Source organism: Amphibalanus amphitrite, unplaced genomic scaffold, assembly GCF_019059575.1.
Source record: "Amphibalanus amphitrite isolate SeventyFive unplaced genomic scaffold, NRLGWU_Aamphi_draft 001391F_arrow, whole genome shotgun sequence".
In the NCBI taxonomy this organism is placed as follows: domain Eukaryota; kingdom Metazoa; phylum Arthropoda; class Thecostraca; order Balanomorpha; family Balanidae; genus Amphibalanus; species Amphibalanus amphitrite.
The window spans coordinates 49007-68533 of NW_024882884.1; the positions used below are offsets into that span (position 1 = coordinate 49007).

Genomic DNA, 19527 nt, shown 5'->3' on the forward strand with positions numbered 1-19527 from the left:
TGCCTGCCCAGACCAATGTCTCCCCCTATATCCTATCATCCTCCCGGCTCTGAAATGGTCTTAATGGACCGAAAGGGCCTAACCCCCCAGAAAAAACTGGTGTAAAACGTCTGCATCGTAATCCAGCCACAAAAGCTCTAATAACAGTTAATGATCATCATTCATCAGTAGAAACGGTCTTCCATCAATCGTAGCCAAGTAAATAGCTGCTCTGGCTGGTGCAGCAGGTACATTTACCGTATAGGTACTTTGTCGTAGACTATTCGTATGTATCTTGTGACGACATACATGGCTAGCACCTAGCAAGTTGGCAGGGGCACACATTACGCCCTGAGGGCTGGACGCTGGTGCCAATGAAATCACCAGATCGCAATAGCCCGCTAGTTTGGCAGCTGAGCAGTGAGCAGTTGGGCATACTGAACAGTACTATCCCAGTCGTGACGTGCCTGTCACTGACCATCCCTGCCGAGACTGAGGACCGGAGAATGAGCACTGAACAGTGACCCCTGTCGCCGTGTGCCGGTCACGGCCGATCGTCCCCCGGGGGCCGTGCCGCTCAGACGGATCGCGTGTCTGTTGACCGGCCGACGCCTGGCCCCGCCCCGCGGCGCCGATCGGCTCATTAGCGCCCTATACCGTGTGTCGCGTGTCGCCCGGATAGACAGAGCCGTCACCACACCGGACACAGCCTAGGGCAGTGCCACCGGAATGGGGTCATGGACGCAGGAGACGGGACCCTGACGGCACCTCACGCACCCCGGATAAGGGTACCTGCCTGCCCCCGTGCGTTTGCATATTGTATCCACCAATCGGGGTCACCATTGCGCAGTCGAGGTCAGCGATGGTCGATCGATGGCTGCCCGTGCGTCCCATAAAGTCATGGGCATCGGCTTTCGTTGCCCCGTGCAAGGTAATGTCGATCGAACCTGAACGGCTATTTCTACTGCGCAGTGAGCATGACTGTGGCTGCTTGATACGCCAATAACTCTGAAAGCTTGACCTGAATGATCGTTAAATACCGTCTGATACACCAGCCACCAACTGTCTCTTCCGACTAACCCAACAAGTCTTTCGTCGGACCCAGCAAAGCTCCCTAATGTGACTGCTAACTCATCCGACCGATCCATAAGCCACCAGAGTCCCGACTATCTGTAAGAATCTTGGACTGACCTACCATCTCTCCCTGATACCCCCCCCCCCCCACCCCCACACACATCTCCGTAGTCCGTACTGACCTGTCGACCTCCACAGACGTCCGGCAGGTGGGCCGTGGAGGCGCACGGGTCCCAGAGTCGGCTGATACCCACTCCCCGGTCTCCCCACTTCATTCTGTCGGCAGTCTGGGCTCGCCGTCGCAGCTCTGATTCACGGGTCAGTTGGGCCACCTGACGGGCGTGCTGCTGCCGCCTGGGGGTCAGGTCACAGCGAGGTTAGATGGGGACGAGTCAGGTCACACCGGGGGCAAGTTTGGGACGGATCAGGTCAGTAGATTTAGCTGAAGACCGGTGAGGTCACAACAGATTAGTTGGCGACGGGCTATGGCGGGTCAGGTCACACAGGGCCGGATAGTTGGTGACGGGTCAGCTGGGGACGCGTTATGAAGGGTCAGGTCATGGCGGGCTTAGATAGGGCAGGTCAGGTCACAGCGGGGTGTGATGAGGTCAGGTCAGGTCACAGTGGGCTGGTGACGGGTTATGAAGGGTCAGATCATGGTGGGCTTAGATGGGGTCAGGTCAGGTCACACTCACACAAGGATAGCTAGGGACGGATTGGGTGTAGCAGGTATATCTGAGACAGGGCACAGGTTATGACGGGTCAGACGCTAAATCTTGGTAAGAACACACAGGATTATTCAATCGCCCGTAAACTGATCAGGTCCGATATGGGTCCAGGTGATAGACAATTGATAATAGGGAAAACATCATTCATCTTCAAAGATTGCCTATCGCACGTGGAACTATTCTCCATGCTGCCTGGCTGTTCAGTTGTGCATTGCACATTTGAAATAATTTTTTCAGCTAAAATAAGTAACCTACAGAGACGAGTAAGAGCGTTTCGGGTAGGACATAGTTCAATTTTAGTTCATTAGCTTATGAGCGCCTATTCACTTCAATTGCAAAGACATGTTTCCATGAAGTCTGGTTCAGTCACAATGCATGACGCAAAGACCTTCGTGAACACTCCAAATAATGGAAAAGTCACAGTTCAAGTGGAGGCGTACGATAATCACAGCATGCCCGTCATCACACCGTTTCCTTCGTTGAACGGCGGTGCACTAAAAGGTGTGCTTATCGGCACAGGGTCCGGGCACGTCAGGCGGCCATTAGGAGTGCAGGCACCTCCGATCAATAAAGTAGGTATATATGTGAGGCGACTGCCCGCTCCTCGCTGTGCCGGCCAGGGGTCTCAGCGGTCAGGACCGACCCGCAGTGCCGTTCGTTGGGTCTGTTACCTATCCAACCCGACAACACGGCCACGGCGCTGGTTACGCCGCCTGCCTCCCTAGAAGGTGCCGGTGTGCCGATTGTTACCCAACATGACGTCGCTAGGATATGGGTTACCAGGCAGCAAGCAACCCCGACAGTCAGGGGTACCATCTACTGCACATCGCGCACCCAGTTTACCATATCAGTTATCGTCAGCAAATGGACGTGCAAGCAATTAGTGAGAAGCTCAGTGCATATGCAAAATGAATAGCCCGTAAGTTTGCTGTTCTTGCAGCCTAGGAACAGTGTAACCTTCAGCAAACGCAATTCTGGCAGATTGTTAGGGCTAATGTCACCCCTTCAGTTAGCTTGGCTTGGTGTAATTTTTTCCGATTTTATCGGTCATATTCGTTCGCCAGTATTTCAGGGCAGGTATTTAAGAACCACAGCATAGTAACGTGCAATGACCCCAGGTCATATCGTACACCGACTTCCTTTTGCACATTATTCACGAAAATGACGAGTTCTGCAAAATATTCTTTTGGTAGATACATGCTTACTTAAAACGTGTTCGACATTTCTGCATGTAAGGAAATGTTTTTGATAAGGCTAACAACGAAGATACCTTACCTATTCTGTTGTTTTGTTCGTTCCGTTCTCCACATACTATGGCGCCCAATAACAGAACGGCTCCTCTCCTTCGGCTATATGATTCACGAGAGCCTACCACGCTCCCGATGGCGAAGTTGGGAACGACAGTCTAGAGGACGGCTATTTTGAAGCACCTTAGACAGTTATCAGATACGATTAACGGCATTTACCAAAGTTATATACCTAATGAAAACCATTGAAATTTCAGTGGATAAGTAAAGTTAAAGTTCTCGTCAAGAACTGTATGAGAATACCTTCCCATCCAGTGACACATCTGCCACACAGCACTCGCCTCCAGGTCATGGGCATGTCGCGGGTGGGCGGCGGGGCGGCCGGCGGCGGACCATGCTCGGCCACCGGCTCCGGAGGCGCCGCCGGAGCGGGCGGCGGGCCCGCCGTCTCAGCCAGCTCGGCTCTCTGCGGCTCGAACCGAACCGAGCTGAGTGACCCAGCCAAGGCCGTCCGGCTCGGTGGCGGCTCCACTGAGCAGCGGTCCGGCTGCGCCTCGCTGTAGTAGCCCGAGGTGTCACCCTCCTCGGGACTGGCGCGCGGCGTGATGGGCGGCAGGGAGGGGGCGCGTCGCACGTCCGACCGGCCGCTCGCCTCGGCCGACCACCGCTCGGCCGCCGACTGCCGCAGGACAGAGGGCAGTCAAACACAGACACAGACACAGTCACAGATACAGACAACAGGTCAAGTCGCTGACAGACAACGGGGCAGGTCACTCCCTTCCCAAAGGACAGGTCACCGTCAGTTAAGGGACACTAAACGATGACGGACATACGAGTACTAACCACAGACAATTACTGCACTGGCCATTTACAAACAACTTTCACTGCCTACTTACTGAGCGGGATACGTCACTGATGAACAGCGGCAGGTCCTTCAATGACCGGCAGTGTGACCTGGGCGGGTCCTCTGGCCCCACTGGCCCACCTAGTGACGCTGACCCGCAGTTCTGTGGTCTGAGCCAACCTGGGCCGGCTTACAGTGGTAGCTGCTGAGCCGGTCTCTGACACGACCTAAAGCCCCGGCGGATTTCGACTGTGACAACACAGCCCGTCGGCTCAGCAGTTCGTTAGAACGTCCCGGCACGACACCGATTAATGGTATCCTACCAACTAAACGGTGCAACTCCGCTAAATCGGGCGTCAACTCGCATTGCGAAACATGAACCTAAAAGTTTTTTGAACAAAGGTGTAGTTGTGTAACTGTAAGATAAGTATTGTGTAAGAGTGAATTTATTAGGCCGCAGAGCGAAAAACAAAACAAAAACAACCATGCCGTTGTGGTTTTAAACGACAAAGTCGTAATTACGACGAAGTGCTTTATTTTTACCTCGCAAAATTGCAGCTTATGTTACGAATATTGCAGAAAGTGGATTGAATTGCATGCATACAGCATTTAGACTGAAGCATGATACAACTTTGGATGTTCGTTTGCTGTGCCAATGTAGTTGCCGTGCGATGAACATCAGAACAGTCCATGCAAAACCGCCCAGTCAACTGCCCGGTGAGGGATCATCCAGTGATCATCATCATCCAGTTAATCATCCAGTGAGGACTATCCCTCACTGGATAGTTTGATTTTGATTAATGTGTGCATCTATACCATGTTCCTCCGGGAAGATGATCAATGATCATTGATCAGTAATCATCACATGATTTCTATGCATTACCAGCTTCCACCTGTGATAGTTATCAGACTAAAATGAGACGTTTCATCGCTAAAAATTAAAATGGTTATAAACACGCTGCATTATGTTGCACATTTCCCTATGAAATAGTCTTTTTCCGTCAAACTTAGCACGGCTGAACAAGCCTCTCGTGCAGCAACGCTACGGTAATCACCACTGTTAGTCCTGGACAAAGTGGCGTGGCGTGACTCTTTCAGACGGTGAAGTTTCGGGTTCACAGACATCCATGGAGTTAAACATACACCCAGCCCAGACATTTTGATTTGCACGGCACGGAACGAACTCATGAATGTGTGCCGTTTAGCAATCGGAACTGCAAAAACTGTGAGCGCAACATGCATTAGCGATGACTGATGAATACTATGGATTTACGATGCCTGGAAGGGTATGTGACATTTGCTATCTCCTGAGCCGCTCTGCTCACCTTGGCATCTCGCTGTCTCAGTTTGCCGTCTTCCGCGGTCCTCCACAGTCCCGCCAGGCCCCCTCCGTCCACTGGAATCGAGGGCAGACGGGTGGCTGTCAGATGGGTGGCCATCTCGGGCGGCTGCCCACCGGCCGCCGCGCCGGTCCGCGCCCGTCTGGAGGCGGCGGCGAGCCGGCGGCGCACCGCAGCCCACCCCCCGCCGGCCACGGCGACCGCCGCCGCACGCGCCACGCACCGGCCGACGCCGTCGATACCACCACAACAACGGCAGGGTAACGCGCCGTCGTCGGTGGTGGTGGCCGGCGGTGGTCGAGCACGTGGCGGGCAGTGCCCCAGGTCGGCGCGGACAACACGGAGCTCCCGCTGCTGATAAAGAGACACGTGACAAAGCGACACGGCAGGACAGACATGACATGGGAAAATATCGCCCTGGAGACCAAGCGGTCTCACTTGTAGCCAGAAACGTGCCTTCACAGATGGGTGCACCTGTGGTAAAAGAACGGATTTCTTTGTTTCCTGGCCCCGACAACCTCGACCTGAATCGGACAGCAAATAACATTTGCTGCTTTATGGGTGCGTGAGTCGAAGCAGAGTCCAAACGCTATTAGTGTTTCCTCCTCTATCGCCACTGTCCCGTGCTCCCATTCCCATTTGGCTGTTATTGGCCGTACTCACCCACTTTTCGGTTGCGCTCCTCATCTACCACAACCCTGGGTGAGACGACGGTAGCTATTACTGAGGACAACTAACAAAGACAACGAAGCAGAAAGAGTGGAGTTAAAAAAAAAAACGAGAGAAGGAGAGAAAAAGACAGGAAGGGGCCCGCTGTGGGGGATGGTGGGCGGGGGACGCGCTGTCCGCGGTCCATCTCCGCTCCCCGACGGCCTCTGCCGCAGACTGACGGCTGTCCCCTCCGTCCCGTTTCTCCCTCCCTACCCGTCATCGCCCCCTCCCCACAGATCGTGTTTCCCGACCCTGCCTCGGACCAGGCGGCTCGCGGGCTCCAATTCGCGCCCCGTCGGGCCACTAAACTTCATTAGTGTACCCTAATGTCGATTAGTGTTTCCTCCTCTATCGCCACTGTCCCGTGCTCCCATTCCCATTTGGCTGTTATTGGCCGTACTCACCCACTTTTCGGTTGCGCTCCTCATCTACCACCAAATGCCCCAACTGGAACCGATAGGCAATGGTAGTGGGTTGGCGTGGTCCATGGCAGCTGTCCTTGCGGCCGGTCAGGCCACGCTTGTGCCACCACTCCGTTCCGTGCCAGGCCCCACCTTGAACTGTCTGTTAAAGACAACATGATATGCCGGCAGTGCTCCGCCCGCCGCCTCGGTGCTCCCGCGACGCGCCCGCTGGGAGGGGAGTGGGGGGGGGGGGAAGGGGGCATCCCGGCCGCTATTGGCCGAACCCACCTGCGATGAAGGCATCTCACTGCTGCCAGCTGCTGCCAGATACTAGCCGCTGCCAGTCCCGCCCGTCTCATACCTATGTCCCACAAAGTAGTGCGCACGCCAGTCAGTCCAGTACCGAGTCGGACACTCCCGCAGCCGCGCCAGTCGTGGAAGAGCGGATATGTCGAGCGCCTGCCGGTGGGGCTCCGCCCCGCCGCCCCGGGGCTCATAGCCCCGGAACGCGGCCGCTGTGTAGGGGGGCATCCCGACCGCCATTGGCCGCCCCCACTGTAGATGAAGGCTCTCACTGCTGCCATATACTGCCGCGCGCTGGTCACTGCTAGTCCCGCATGTCTCATATGTCCCACGAAGTAAGTGACCCCGGCGACCCCGCCGAGCCGCCGCGCCGCCTCGGCCGGCCCGGCGCGGCGGTCCCCCAACGGTCATATAACACGTCCCGCGACGGCCCCGGTCGGCGCCGGATACGGTTTGCCATAAGAGGACACCGGCGCTCATAAACCAGCTGTGGACATAAACCAGCGGATCCCGAGACGGTGACACGCCGTCTGCGGCGTGCCGCGCCCGTTGACTGACGCCCGTTGGCGCCGCAACCAGCGTCCGACGCTGGGCCGCTCTGGCCGGGTCGTGTGAAAATTGCCGCCAAACCCACTCGTCGGGTCAGACCACCACGCATCCAATCCGGCAGCCACCAGACCGATTGTTCGTTCTACGTTTACCAGGCCAGCCTCAAACCGATCCATTACCACGTAAAGCTGGGGCATGATCCGTTCACCCGCCGCGGTGACCTTGACCCGCTCTCCCACCGGCTTGACCTAAGTTCCCAGGTCAGGGCCGATTCGGCCCTGCCGGGCCACGCACCGAACTGACCTAACATTACCAGGCCATGTCGCTCAGACCCCTCCGTGTCGCCCGCCGTATTGACCTGGCATTCCCAGGTCCGTCGCCGAACTGGCCCCTGCCAGGCCTTACCGAACTGACCTAACAGTCCCAGGTCAGTCGCCGAGCCCGTCTATGCCAGGCCACGCACCGGACTGAAGTAACATTCCCCGTCCAGCCGCCAAACCGGCCTCTGCCAGGCCTGTACCGAACTGACCTAACATCCCAGGTCAGTCGCCGAACCCGTCTATTCCAGGCCACAAATTGGACTGAACTAACATTCCCCGTCCAGCCGCCGATCCGGCCTCTGCCAGGCCTGAGCCGAACTGACCTAACATTCCCAGGTCAGTCGCCGAACCGGCCTCACCAACCGGCCTTTGTCCGCACCGACCTCGCCGAGCCGGCCTCTGTCCGAACCGGCCTCTGCCAGGCCTCGAACCGAACTAACCTAACATTCCCAGGTCAGTCGCCGAACCGGCCTCGCCAAACCGGCCTCTGTCCGCACCGGCCTCGCCGAACCGGCCTCTGTCTGAACCGACCTCTGCCAGGCCTCGTACCGAACTGACCTAACATTCCCAGGTCAGCCGCCGAACCGGCCTCGCCAAACCGGCCTCTGTCCGCACCGGCCTCGCCGAACCGGCCTCTGTCTGAGCCGGCCTCTGCCAGGCCTCGTACACAGGGACCCGACCACCTGCAGCCCGCACTCAGGGAAGGGAAATACTGTGTGTTAGCAAGCCGGCCACACGATCGACATACTCCATGGCCGTAATTGGCCGACCCACTGCGGCATTGTAAGCATCCTCCACTGACACATACAGGCGTCTGTTCCGCAGCCGCCGCTCGGCTCTGACTTGTATCGCAGGCGACCGCAGAGCCGTCGGCGCCGCCCCCGTCCGCGACCGCGTCGGGGCGTCCCGCTATTCCACCCTCCGGTTAGTGCCGTCCTCTTCGTCAGACTCAGACTCTGACGAGGACGGCAGGTCGTCACGCCGTCGGCGGCGCACCGGTCCCCCATTGCTGCTGTGGCGGCGGCGCCGCCGCCGCCCGGTGCGGCCGCGCTACTCCGGGTCCGCTGTGTGGAGCTCAGTGCCACCGCCGTGCCGGCGGAGGTCGCCGAAACGTGTCGCCGGCGCCATCGAACCAGCCCGTTCGCGATCGTCGTCGTACCCCAGAAACGTCATCGGTCTCGGCCCCTCGCCTCAGATGTACGAGTCCTCCGCACTATAGCCCGGCCGCCGGGGCCGTGCCACCGGCTCTCGTTCACGGCCGCCAGCCGCCGGCCCTGTACCCGGCCCACACGGCCCCGTCCCCACTGCCGGGGGCCCGCTGTGGGAAGCCGGGCCCGTCGCCGTCACCGCGCCGGCCGCCGTCACCGTAGCGGCGGCCGGGGGCAGGTGATCAGTTCTGTTGGTTCTGATGGTGGATTGAACCAACAGATGGTGGCCCTCCTGTGGCCCCGGACGTATCTGTCGCACGCTGCACTCCGCCACCGTCCCAATCGTCGCAATACAGGGTCGGTCACACCCGCCGCCTCCGCAGCCGCAGCCCCACCAATTCGTATGGAGTGAGAAAAAAAAAACGGGCGCAAGTGCGCGACGGAGGAGATCATTCAACCGTCGCCGCGTGAGCACTGCTCCCTACTCCAGGACAAGAGCGGCGCTCCATCCGCCGCGCGCCCTGCCTGTCGGTACAGGCACATGGCCCACAGGACAGTGGGCGTCGTAGCTCTGAAGCGCGGCTGCAGTGTAAGGGAGGCATGCCCATTGGCAGCAGCCGACCCCACTGAATATGAAGGTGTCTCACTGCTGCCAAATAGTGCCTCACGCTAGCGACGGCTAGTCCCGCCTGTTGCAGGTGACCCATGTGTGTGTGTGTCATCCGACGCCGGTACGCTTGTCAGTCCGTACCGCCTGCGGAACTCAATGTACCGGTGTTGGCTCGTCTCATAGGCTCGACGGGAGCCCGGCGCCAGGCTGTTCCTGAGCAACGCGTACGTCACCGTCACTAATGGATCGTCATGTCGCACGGATGCGTGCCGCCGCTGGGAAACTCGAGGGCTGTTCACGGGCCCGTGTGCGGCCGGACCGTAGGTACACAGCCTCCAAGCTCCGCCCACTGCGTGCCTACGTCAGCCTTCCGTCACTGTACCCAGCGACCACGGTGGCCGGTCGGGGCCGGCCACGGCGGACCGTTCATCGTACGCAGCCGGGACGTCAGAACCGCCTACCCATCCCCTACCCCCACGCACGCCGCACACACCGCACTCAGCAGTTAACGGTGCCCGTGAAACCCCACCGGGCCACCCACTCGCCATCACGGCCGTTCACGTAGCCACCCTCTCGTCCGTCCCGCCCGCCTCGGCCGGCCCGACGCTCCCCCACCAGACGGCCGACCAATTATGACCCCGCGGCTGGCGCCGGCTACGGTCCAACCGCCGTGTGACACCTTCCGAACAGGATACGCTCCCAGGAGAGTAGTGATACTCCCACCAGACAGAAGAGTGATACTCCCCCGATACACGTGATACTCCCAACGGACCAGTGATACTCTATCCGTGTCCCACCGTCTGGGGCGGACCTGCCATAAAGTCGTCCAGAGTCGTAAACCATCTGTACCCGGTTCGACCGCAGCCGGCCCGGCACGGGCGCCGCCGCGCCGCCGCCACCGAACCACGCTCGCGGGCGGCCCGGCACCCGTCGACCACCACCCGTGCTGTCGGCCGCCATCGCCCGTGTCGGCGCTGTCGATCTGACGGCCGTGCACCCGTGCTGTCGGCCGCTAGCCGGCCCAGTGTCGGCGCTGTCGGCCTGTACGGCCCGGCACCCGGTCTGTCGGCCGCCATGGCCCTGTGTCGGCGCTGTCGGCCTGAAACGGCCCGGCACCCGGTTGTCGGCCGCTGAGCCCAGTGTCGGCGCTGTCAGCCTGTACGGCCCGGCACCCGTGCTGTCGGCCGCTAGCCGGCCCAGTGTCGGCGCTGTCGGCCTGTACGGCCCGGCACCCGGTCTGTCGGCCGCCATGGCCCTGTGTCGGCGCTGTCGGCCTGAAACGGCCCGGCACCCGGTTGTCGGCCGCTATGGGCCCAGTGTCGGCGCTGTCGGCCTGTACGGCCCGGCACCCGGTCTGTCGGCCGCCATGGCCCTGTGTCGGCGCTGTCGGCCTGAAACGGCCCGGCACCCGGTCTGTCGGCGCTATGGCCCATCTGTCGGCGCTATGGCCCAGTGTCGGCGCTGTCGGCCTGAAACGGCCCGGCACCCGGTCTGTCGGCCGCTAGCCGGCCCTGTGTCGGCGCTGTCGGCCTCACGGCCCGGCACCCGGTCTGTCGGCCGCCATGGCCCTGTGTCGGCGTTGTCGGCCTGCACGGCCCGGCGCCCGGTGTCGGCCGGTTACCGGCCCAATCTCGACGTCGTCGGCCTGGAACGGCCCGACACCCACCTTTGCCGGTTTAACAAACACACGCACAACACGGCTCATGCCAGGCACCCGTTAACTCGTCAACACATCCAGCCATATCACGCATGACCCATGTGGAGGACGCTGGTGCCGGCGTACCGGACCCACCTGCCATGCCGTGACTGTCGCGGTCGTAGTGATGAGCGGGCTCCATGTCCCGTGGCATTGATCTGGGCCCTCTCCACTGAGTCGTCCTCGATGGTGCTCACTAGGCGCTGTAACCACACTCTACTCACGAGCCCGACTCACAGGACGTAAAGCACACGCTCTATCACACAGGGACGCGCTGTCCGCGGTCCATCTCCGCTCCCCGACGGCCTCTGCCGCAGACTGACGGCTGTCCCCTCCGTCCCGTTTCTCCCTCCCTACCCGTCATCGCCCCCTCCCCACAGATCGTGTTTCCCGACCCTGCCTCGGACCAGGCGGCTCGCGGGCTCCAATTCGCGCCCCGTCGGGCCACTAAACTTCATTAGTGTACCCTAATGTCGATTAGGGTCGCATCGTGAGTTTAATATCCGAGAAAGGTTTGTTAGCCTCTCTTATAGCCTTTCGGGCATGCGATAGCGTCTGTGGATTTGGGAGGATGACTCATCCAATCCAAATGCACTGGTATGATATTATCACAGATGACAGAAACATGCAACTATTCAGCGATAGTGAGCTACAGATAGTGCAAATAAGATAAGAAATAAAACGATCAACAGAGCTCTGTCACGTCCTGTTTGACAATGACCGTCTCATATTTGATCCGAGGAACAGGTTTGAGATCCGATTTAACATAACTGTCGACTACGTACTGTTTGAAAGTTTTATCCCCCCGCAACGATTCCCTGGCACTGAGGGTGTTGCGAAGTTCCAACATTTAAGGGCTGTGCAGAGGTTAACTTATTGCCGCATTGGTCAATGACCCGACCCGACATAAAAATGTGACTGGTGTCAAAACATCAGGCAAGCCAACATTCAGCTCTCTTTTGCTAATACGTTGCGAGTAATCGCGAGAAAACCGTCAGGGGTTGCTGTCGATCCATCCCCTCGGCTGACTAGGATTAGCCTGAAATATTAGGTGAGTGGAAATCATTTCTGGTGGGCGAACATCCACGCCTGGGTGCGCCACTGCGAGCCGAGGGCGGATCGATCAACTTCTTGGCGTTTTCCCACATGACATGTAACCTATAAAAGCAGCACCATGCCCGGTCGGAAGGAGCTAAGACGCCTGCTTTAATTTGCTGTTTTGTGCAGCTGCAATAACGGGCTTTCAGCCGAGAGCGACTGGGATGAGCGCTTTTAACGCGAGGGGTATTTCATGCCCATTGCCCATTCCCATTCCTTGCCACTTGACATGAAATCTACGACTAACAGAAACATGCCAATAACCATGCATATTATATGCATGTGTCATTACTGACAAGCAGAGCTGGGCGCGTTCCTCGATTTTCGGTAGTGCGTTAGCGTTCCTGCGTTCCTCCGGCCGCGGTTAGTGTGTTCCTGGAATAGCGTTCCTCATTTTTTTTCGCTCGGTGCGTTAGCGTTCCTGCGTTCCTGCGTCCCAAACTATTAACCCGTATTGTATTCTGGCTCTACCAAGCAGCAAATCATACCAAAATCAGTGCAACGCAACACTGTAGCGGACAAAGTAGGCAAATCGCGCCAGTCCAACACTACAGGCGTGTTCTTCACAACCGAAGTCGTGGACAAAGAAATACCGCCGAACGGCCCAACCAAACACGGGGCGAATCGATCACAGAATACCCAGAATGGCGACGCGGGGCCGAAAAGCAACTCGACATCTCTTTTCCGAATCGAATATCTGAAATACGTTTTACCAATATCATCCGTAGGGTTTTCAACAAAAATACGACCTGCTTAAAAACAATAGTTAAGTTGAAAGATGTATCTAAGTAAAAGTTATCATATTTACTTTACACATTTAATGCCTGAAACCGAATCGAATAGTGAACATCACCACTAAATCTAAACAAGCCTTCCTCGATTCGACCGACAAGTGGCGCCTCTACCGGCAAACACACGTACTCGAGATTCAAACATTTGACACAGAGGTCATTGGCAGCAATATGATTTTTCGGGTGGTTCCGCAAGAACGCAGGAACGCTTCAAAATTTCGGGTGGTGCGTTCCTCTTACTTGCGTTCCTTTGAAAAACTTTGCGTTCCTGCGTTCTTGCGTTCCTAAAAAGGGCGGTGCGTACGTACGGAAGAACGCAGGAACGCACTAAAGGAACGCACTTGCCCAGCTCTGCTGACAAGTTTAGATTCTTCTACGCACAATACTTTGTCCTTTTCACAACAATCGACTGTCGACATCTCAAATTCAGTTATGGCAGGCTTCGCAGATTTGCGCACATGTAAAATCACATCATGATTTCAAGAACGATTTGTAGAGCTGCCGTTTGGCAATAGGTACACAGATGCGCAACTATTCTACTATTTTACCAGAACTACCATTCTGGTGGGCAGCAACATTTGTCATTTACAGATATTGGGAGACGTTTTCGGTTTTTGAACTGTTTATTTTGTTCAATCATCCCTATTGCATCGGCGAACGGTAGGTATCCATTCTAAACATATATCAACTAATGCCATCGACCTTCAACTCATCGGTATTTGGTGGGCAGCTCACGGGAATCGATAGATTCCATGGCAGTCGTCGGTGTCTCCAGCACTAACGTCCCATGGCACGGAGTCCCCGCAGGTCAAGGTCGTCGGAAAACACCATCCTGCCGCGCGAGTAGTGTGGAGTGAAGAATGATGCGCTGGCGTGTGATCGCTACTTCAACCATATAACATAACTGAAAATGCACTCAAATGGTCACACAATCGGCACTGCTTCTTCGCACATACCTTCATTGTCGGGTGTCGTTCCTCTCGAGTCCCGGTGGCACTTACATCTTCTGCCCGCTATTACCAGTTTCAGTCGTCTCCACTTCATGTTCAGCAGGCGGGCGCCTTGCCGAGGATAGTGGGTTGGATCACTTACGAGCCTACCGTGCGCCCAAGCACTCCGTGTCTACAGACAGCGCTGTCCAGTATACCCGCACACTGGCAGCACTAGGGGGCAGGTCCGCAGTCCTTCAACACATACCCAGCGGGGCTCAATAGTGCACGATAGTACACATTAATGCACACTAGTGCTCACCACTTCTCACACGCTAACCACACCGGCGGCGGCCCCGTCCGGGGTCCGTCCGGCGCCCACTGTGCCCGGTGACTCAGCGGACCGTGCAGTCAGCTGGTGCGGTATGTCGCTCACTGTGGCGGTCCTTGTGCCGCCTGTTGTGTGCACGATCGAAGCGGTGACGGGGCGCAGCCGGTGGCGCAGCCCACCCGACGTGGCACCGGGCGGGCCGCGGGCACCGACTGTCGTGGGGCACTGACGCCGAAAACGGTCCGAGTTACCGACCGGACAACGACAGTCGCCGGTAGACAGTGTCACCGGTAGACACCAGACCCATGTTACCGGGACTCGTGTGACAGTCAACAGCAGTTATATGACAGTCATACACAGTCGTGTGACAATCATCGACAGTGGTATAACAGTCATCAAAACACGTGTGACCAGGGCTGCGGAGTCGATGGATTTTCGGCGACTCCGACTCCGACTCCAACTCCGGCTTTCAAAAACCAGCTCCGACTCCGACTCCGACTCCGGGCAGAATTGTCGACTCCGACCGACTCCAACTCCCGACTCCGACTCCGCAGACCTAGCAGGGCTGCGGAGTCGACAGATTTTCGGTGACTCCGACTCCGACTCCGGCTCGGGTTTCTAAAATCGACTCCGACTCCGACTCCGACTCCGGTCACAACTGTCGACTCCGACCGACTCCGACTCCGACTCCGGCTCCGACTCCGCAGCCCTGCGTGACAATCACCAACAGTCGTGTGACAGTCACCGAGACGGTCGTGTGACTTTCACCTACGGTCGTGTGTGACAATCAACGACAGTGGTACAACAGTCATCAACAGACGTGTGACTGTCACCGACAGTCGTCGTGTGACAGTGGTGTGACAGCCACCGACAGTCATCGTGTGACAGTCACCGGCGGTCGTGACTCGGTATCGGGCGCTGACCCCGCGGTATTGGCTAGCGTTAGGCACGCGTGCAGCACTGGGGCTATATAAACCATCCAGACATTAATACTGATTGGGTCCCGATTGCTGGTCAAGACCGCAGGGAATAATGCATATTGGGGTCTGCACTAATTGACGCCTGTCTTGAGCACATAAAGTTTGATTTACATGCATGATTCGCTTTGTTTGAAATTCGAATACACAAGCTAGGAATACTACAGTTGGGGATTACGGGGACTACGATCTAGGTTTGCTCTGTTAAACTAGGAACATCGTTGGAACAATTTTCCTAGCGCCAAACCACTTGAGACAACCTTTTATGCACACAGTAAGCAAATGCCAGGAACACTCATGCTAGAGATACGACACCCACCTGAAAGCGGCTGCTCAGCCGGAGTTCTACAGCCTCGTGTCAGATATGCGCGCTCCCTCGGCCTGCTGAACACTCGGGCGCACAGGACGAATCGACAGACAGGGCTCCGTGTGTGACTGGTCTCCACGGGGTTTACCACCCTCTCCTGGTCCATCCCAGGACAGCCCACGGGCCAGTACACCGCCGCCCCCACGGTTCGTCGGAAGGTCATCTCAGGCTCAAAAGAAACGATATATACCATTCGAAAGCTTACGGTGAGCTGAATCCAAAAATGTATTTTTTATCAAAATCGATCGATGGCCTTTTTTGAAAATTGCGTTTTTCTAAAAAATTAATAATCTTTTATTCAACGGGCTGTCCCGGACATTCTTGAAAACATAAACATGTATTTTTGAGTTCCAGTGAAAGCTGAACGCCAAAAGAACAATATTTAGCGAAGCAATATTTCCAAACATTAATATGCGTCTCCCACAGCCGAAAATAAGGCGCAATCACACAGCTCAGTGTCACGATGGACCAAACTCAGCCACACAGAAGCGTGAAATGACCCTTATCGACTCGCAGACCCGGTGCTCTCGGCCCGCCTGACCGGCCACGGAAAGAACGTTCGGCTCTCGCTCTACTAAACAAATGTCAAAGTTGTCAGTTTAACTGTCCACATCGCTATTAAAGCTATTCAGGATACCTGTGAAGAAAATTCATTGTTCTGTCATCTTCACATCATGCATTAATTTGGATCTGTTCATGTCTACTTTGCTCAATTGAGCTTGGTATCATGCCCATATAAGGAAAATTGGCCGCGCTGAAATGTCAGAGGCTGCACCGGCCTCAGCTCGGGTGGAGTGGGGGTAGCGCCCGGCGGGGCAGGGTAACCTTTGACCGGTCGCACGGCCGAGCAGCTGTCACCAGTACAGCCTCTGACAGTGAAACCCCGCTCACTTCCCCTGCGCGGGCACTGATCGCAGCTGGATGGAACAAAACATGTATAAGAAAAATGTAAATTAAAGCATGTTGTAAATCAAGCAGAACAATGAATTTTCTTCACAGGTATCCTGAGTAACTTTAATAGCGATGTGAACAGTTAAAGTGGCAAATATTACATTTGTTTAGTAGAACGAGAGCCGAACGTTCTTTCCGTGGCCGGTCAGGCGGGCCGAGAGCGCCGGGTCTGCGAGTCGATAAGGGTCATTTCACGCTTCTGTGTGGCTGACTTTGGTCCATCGTGACACTGAGATGTGTGATTGCGCCTTATTGTCGGCTGTGGGAGACGCATATTAATGTTTGGAAATATTGCTTCGCTAAATATTGTTCTTTTGGCGTTGAGCTTTCACTGGAACTCAAAAATACATGTTTATGTTTTCAAGAATGTCCGGGACAGCCCGTTGAATAAAAGATTATTAAGTTTTTAGAAAAACGCAATTTTCAAAAAAGGCCATCGATCGATTTTGATAAAAAATACATTTTTGGATTCAGCTCACCGTCAGCTTTCGAATGGTATATACCGTTTCTTTTGAGCCTGAGATGACCTTCCGACGAACCGTGCCCCGCCCTCCCGGTGACGACCGATACGCGACTGGGGCGCAGACTGACACCTGCCGCGGGGGCCGCCGGTCTGTCGGCGATGCTCCGAGCTGCCGGTCACACCCCCAGCTGCACGGGCGGAGACGGCCACGGGGCCACCGCAGCTGGCGGTAACTGCGCCATGGAGGGCCGTGCAGGCTGGGAGCTCTGCTGGGTACGCCTCCGAGCAGGGCCAGACGTCAACTGGCGGCCACTTGAGGTTCTTTGAAAACGACTGGTGACTGACAGGAGAGGTCGAGAAGAAACAATCCAGCCCGCAGTCATGTACCTTTTTATTCATGTTTGTACGCTTGTTGCATGTTTTTGTCCATTCGCAATCTGAAGTTGCGCTCTTTACCGATGCACTTTCCTCGATGTCTTCTAAGATCGCTTCATAAAGTTGGAACTTCGATTCAATAGAAGCAATTAAATCGTCTCTTAGTTTGCTTGTCGCCGCTTTTAGCCTACCAGTCATATCAAGTGACATTGCTGCCTTATCTTGTTTTCACACGACGTAACAATACATATCCAGAGAACTTTATCTATGATTTGTAGCGGCTAATAAAAGGACTGTGAAGGCCAGCTTCGCGCGATTACAGTAATTACGCTCCCTTTGAACGATCGAGCCGTTTGTTTTATGCACTTACAATTGACTTGTATCGGTCACATTGCGCACGGTGACCCAATTAATCGCTGCCAGTTGGCAGTTGGCACGGTCCGTGGCATTGCTGAGACCTGAACCATTTCTACCTGTGAAGACTTTCACTCTAACACCTTCTGTTGCACAGAGATAACCAGATCAACACGCATGACGTAATCACAAAACAATCACTCCTGATGCAATCCTGCGGGTTCTGTGCTACACTGCCGGAGAGCATCGCAGCCAACAGACTAACTACAGAAGCGAACAAACACCACTGGGTCGGGCGAACGGCTGAGAATGGAGAAACAGCTGCACCTCAGCCACGCCTCGGACGTCAAAACCGCAATACTCTGTACAGGTGGATGCGGCTCCCGCTGGCAACCAATAATCTCGGCACGCGCATATTCAATGTTTTGTGTGTGTGTGCCACTACAGACGAACGTCCGAATCCGGTCGCTCGTGCAGACGGGGGTGAGGGTGCACCCTCACCGCCTCACCGCGCTTATAGCGGTGAGGCACGGAGGGAGGGACTAGACAGCGAGCGCGGTGAGGTTTTAGAACGGATATTTCCACATTGTCATATTAATTACAAGTGATGTTTTTAGCTTCTGCTATAATCCTTTCTCCGAGCTCGGGACTTGGCGTTGTGCCTGGCCGTTGAAGGCCAACCGCGGGCTGGCGAGCGGCGAGGCAGCCTATGCGGCCCGCACTCGAACCTGGAGCTATAGGCTGTCCCGCTGAACACGCAGGCGTTGCGGCACAGTCTACCGGCGCACCAGCTCATTCACTATAGAATCGACTCGCAGAGATTCTGTTATCTGTCACAGCTTCTCAAGATCGTCATTCTCGCGCCATGGTACAGATTGGGTGGGGGTGGGGGGAAAGGGGGGTGTTAGGACGCCCATCCCCATGTAAGGGGGCGGGGGGGGGGGGGCGTAAGTCTCTCGTATAACCCTCGCCAGTCACCAGGTGTCAGAACCAGAAGCCGGCGAGAGGTGTCGGTAGGTTGCAGCCCATGTCATTAATATTCAATAGCGTCGTCACTAAAGGCACAGGTGTACACCAAAACATCTGTGTAGTGTGTGCCTTTCACAGTCGTCTCTACATGACATGCGTTGCTGACGAAGTCGGTGCTGACATAAATAAAATAGTGCGACGCATAATAAATCCACCTCAACTGAAATAATGCTCACTAAAACTAAGACTCTCATACAATCATCATACGTTTTTTCGTGACCTTGTTTTCTAATTCATGCCATAACCTTTATATTCAGCCCAGGCGCCAGAATTTTGTGTTCGCTTCAAACATAGCCGTTAACCCGGCAGGCGGTGGGCCTCCCAGCCACCTTCCGCGTGGTGGGGGGGGGGGCATTTTTTTGCCCCCCCCCCCTCGTATCTCCGAAACTACTGGACGGATCCGGAAAATTCAAACGGCGTTCGATAGCCCTGTCAAATTTGTGGAGGGAAACCAAATTTCATTGACCTCGGGGTCACCGATGACGTCACAGGTCAGGTCAAAGATAAAATGTTTCACCGTTCACGGGGCTTCTAAGGAAAGCGCTATACCACCGAGTAAAACGCATTTGGTCGAAAATCAGCGATAAGGCGTCAGTTGTCTAGTACATATGTTGCTATTAGAGGTCGCTGGTCATACCAGGTCAGGTCACAGGTCAGGTCACCAAAGGTCACCAAGGGTCACCACATGAACCCAACTTTACTAAGGTTGTGCGATGCATGTTTTATGGCCAGTTTTTCATTTCCAACTCAATGGTATTGGTTATAAGACCATCAGGTACGGTTTAGGTCACTTTCTGGTTGAGGTCAGGTCAAGGTCAGGTAAAAAAAGGTCAAATTTCAAAGTTGATATTTTTGCACAAAATGGGTATCGATTCGATGCAGCTCGTCACGGGGAGTCTAGTGGTGGTC

The 19527-nt window shown here is 55.8% G+C and overlaps 1 protein-coding gene across 1 annotated transcript in view; it reads right to left on the reverse strand.

Annotated features, from left to right (window-relative positions):
• Positions 1–19527, reverse strand: part of LOC122372714 — a 46105-nt gene that overhangs the window by 9308 nt on the left and 17270 nt on the right. Inside the window, exons 4-6 of the mRNA XM_043350240.1 lie at positions 5198–5268; positions 3370–3707; positions 1236–1407 (exon numbers count right to left, since the gene is read on the reverse strand). Coding sequence (XP_043206175.1) covers positions 1236–1407; positions 3370–3707; positions 5198–5268 — 581 coding nt within the window. The remainder of the gene's footprint in view (positions 1–1235; positions 1408–3369; positions 3708–5197; positions 5269–19527) is intronic.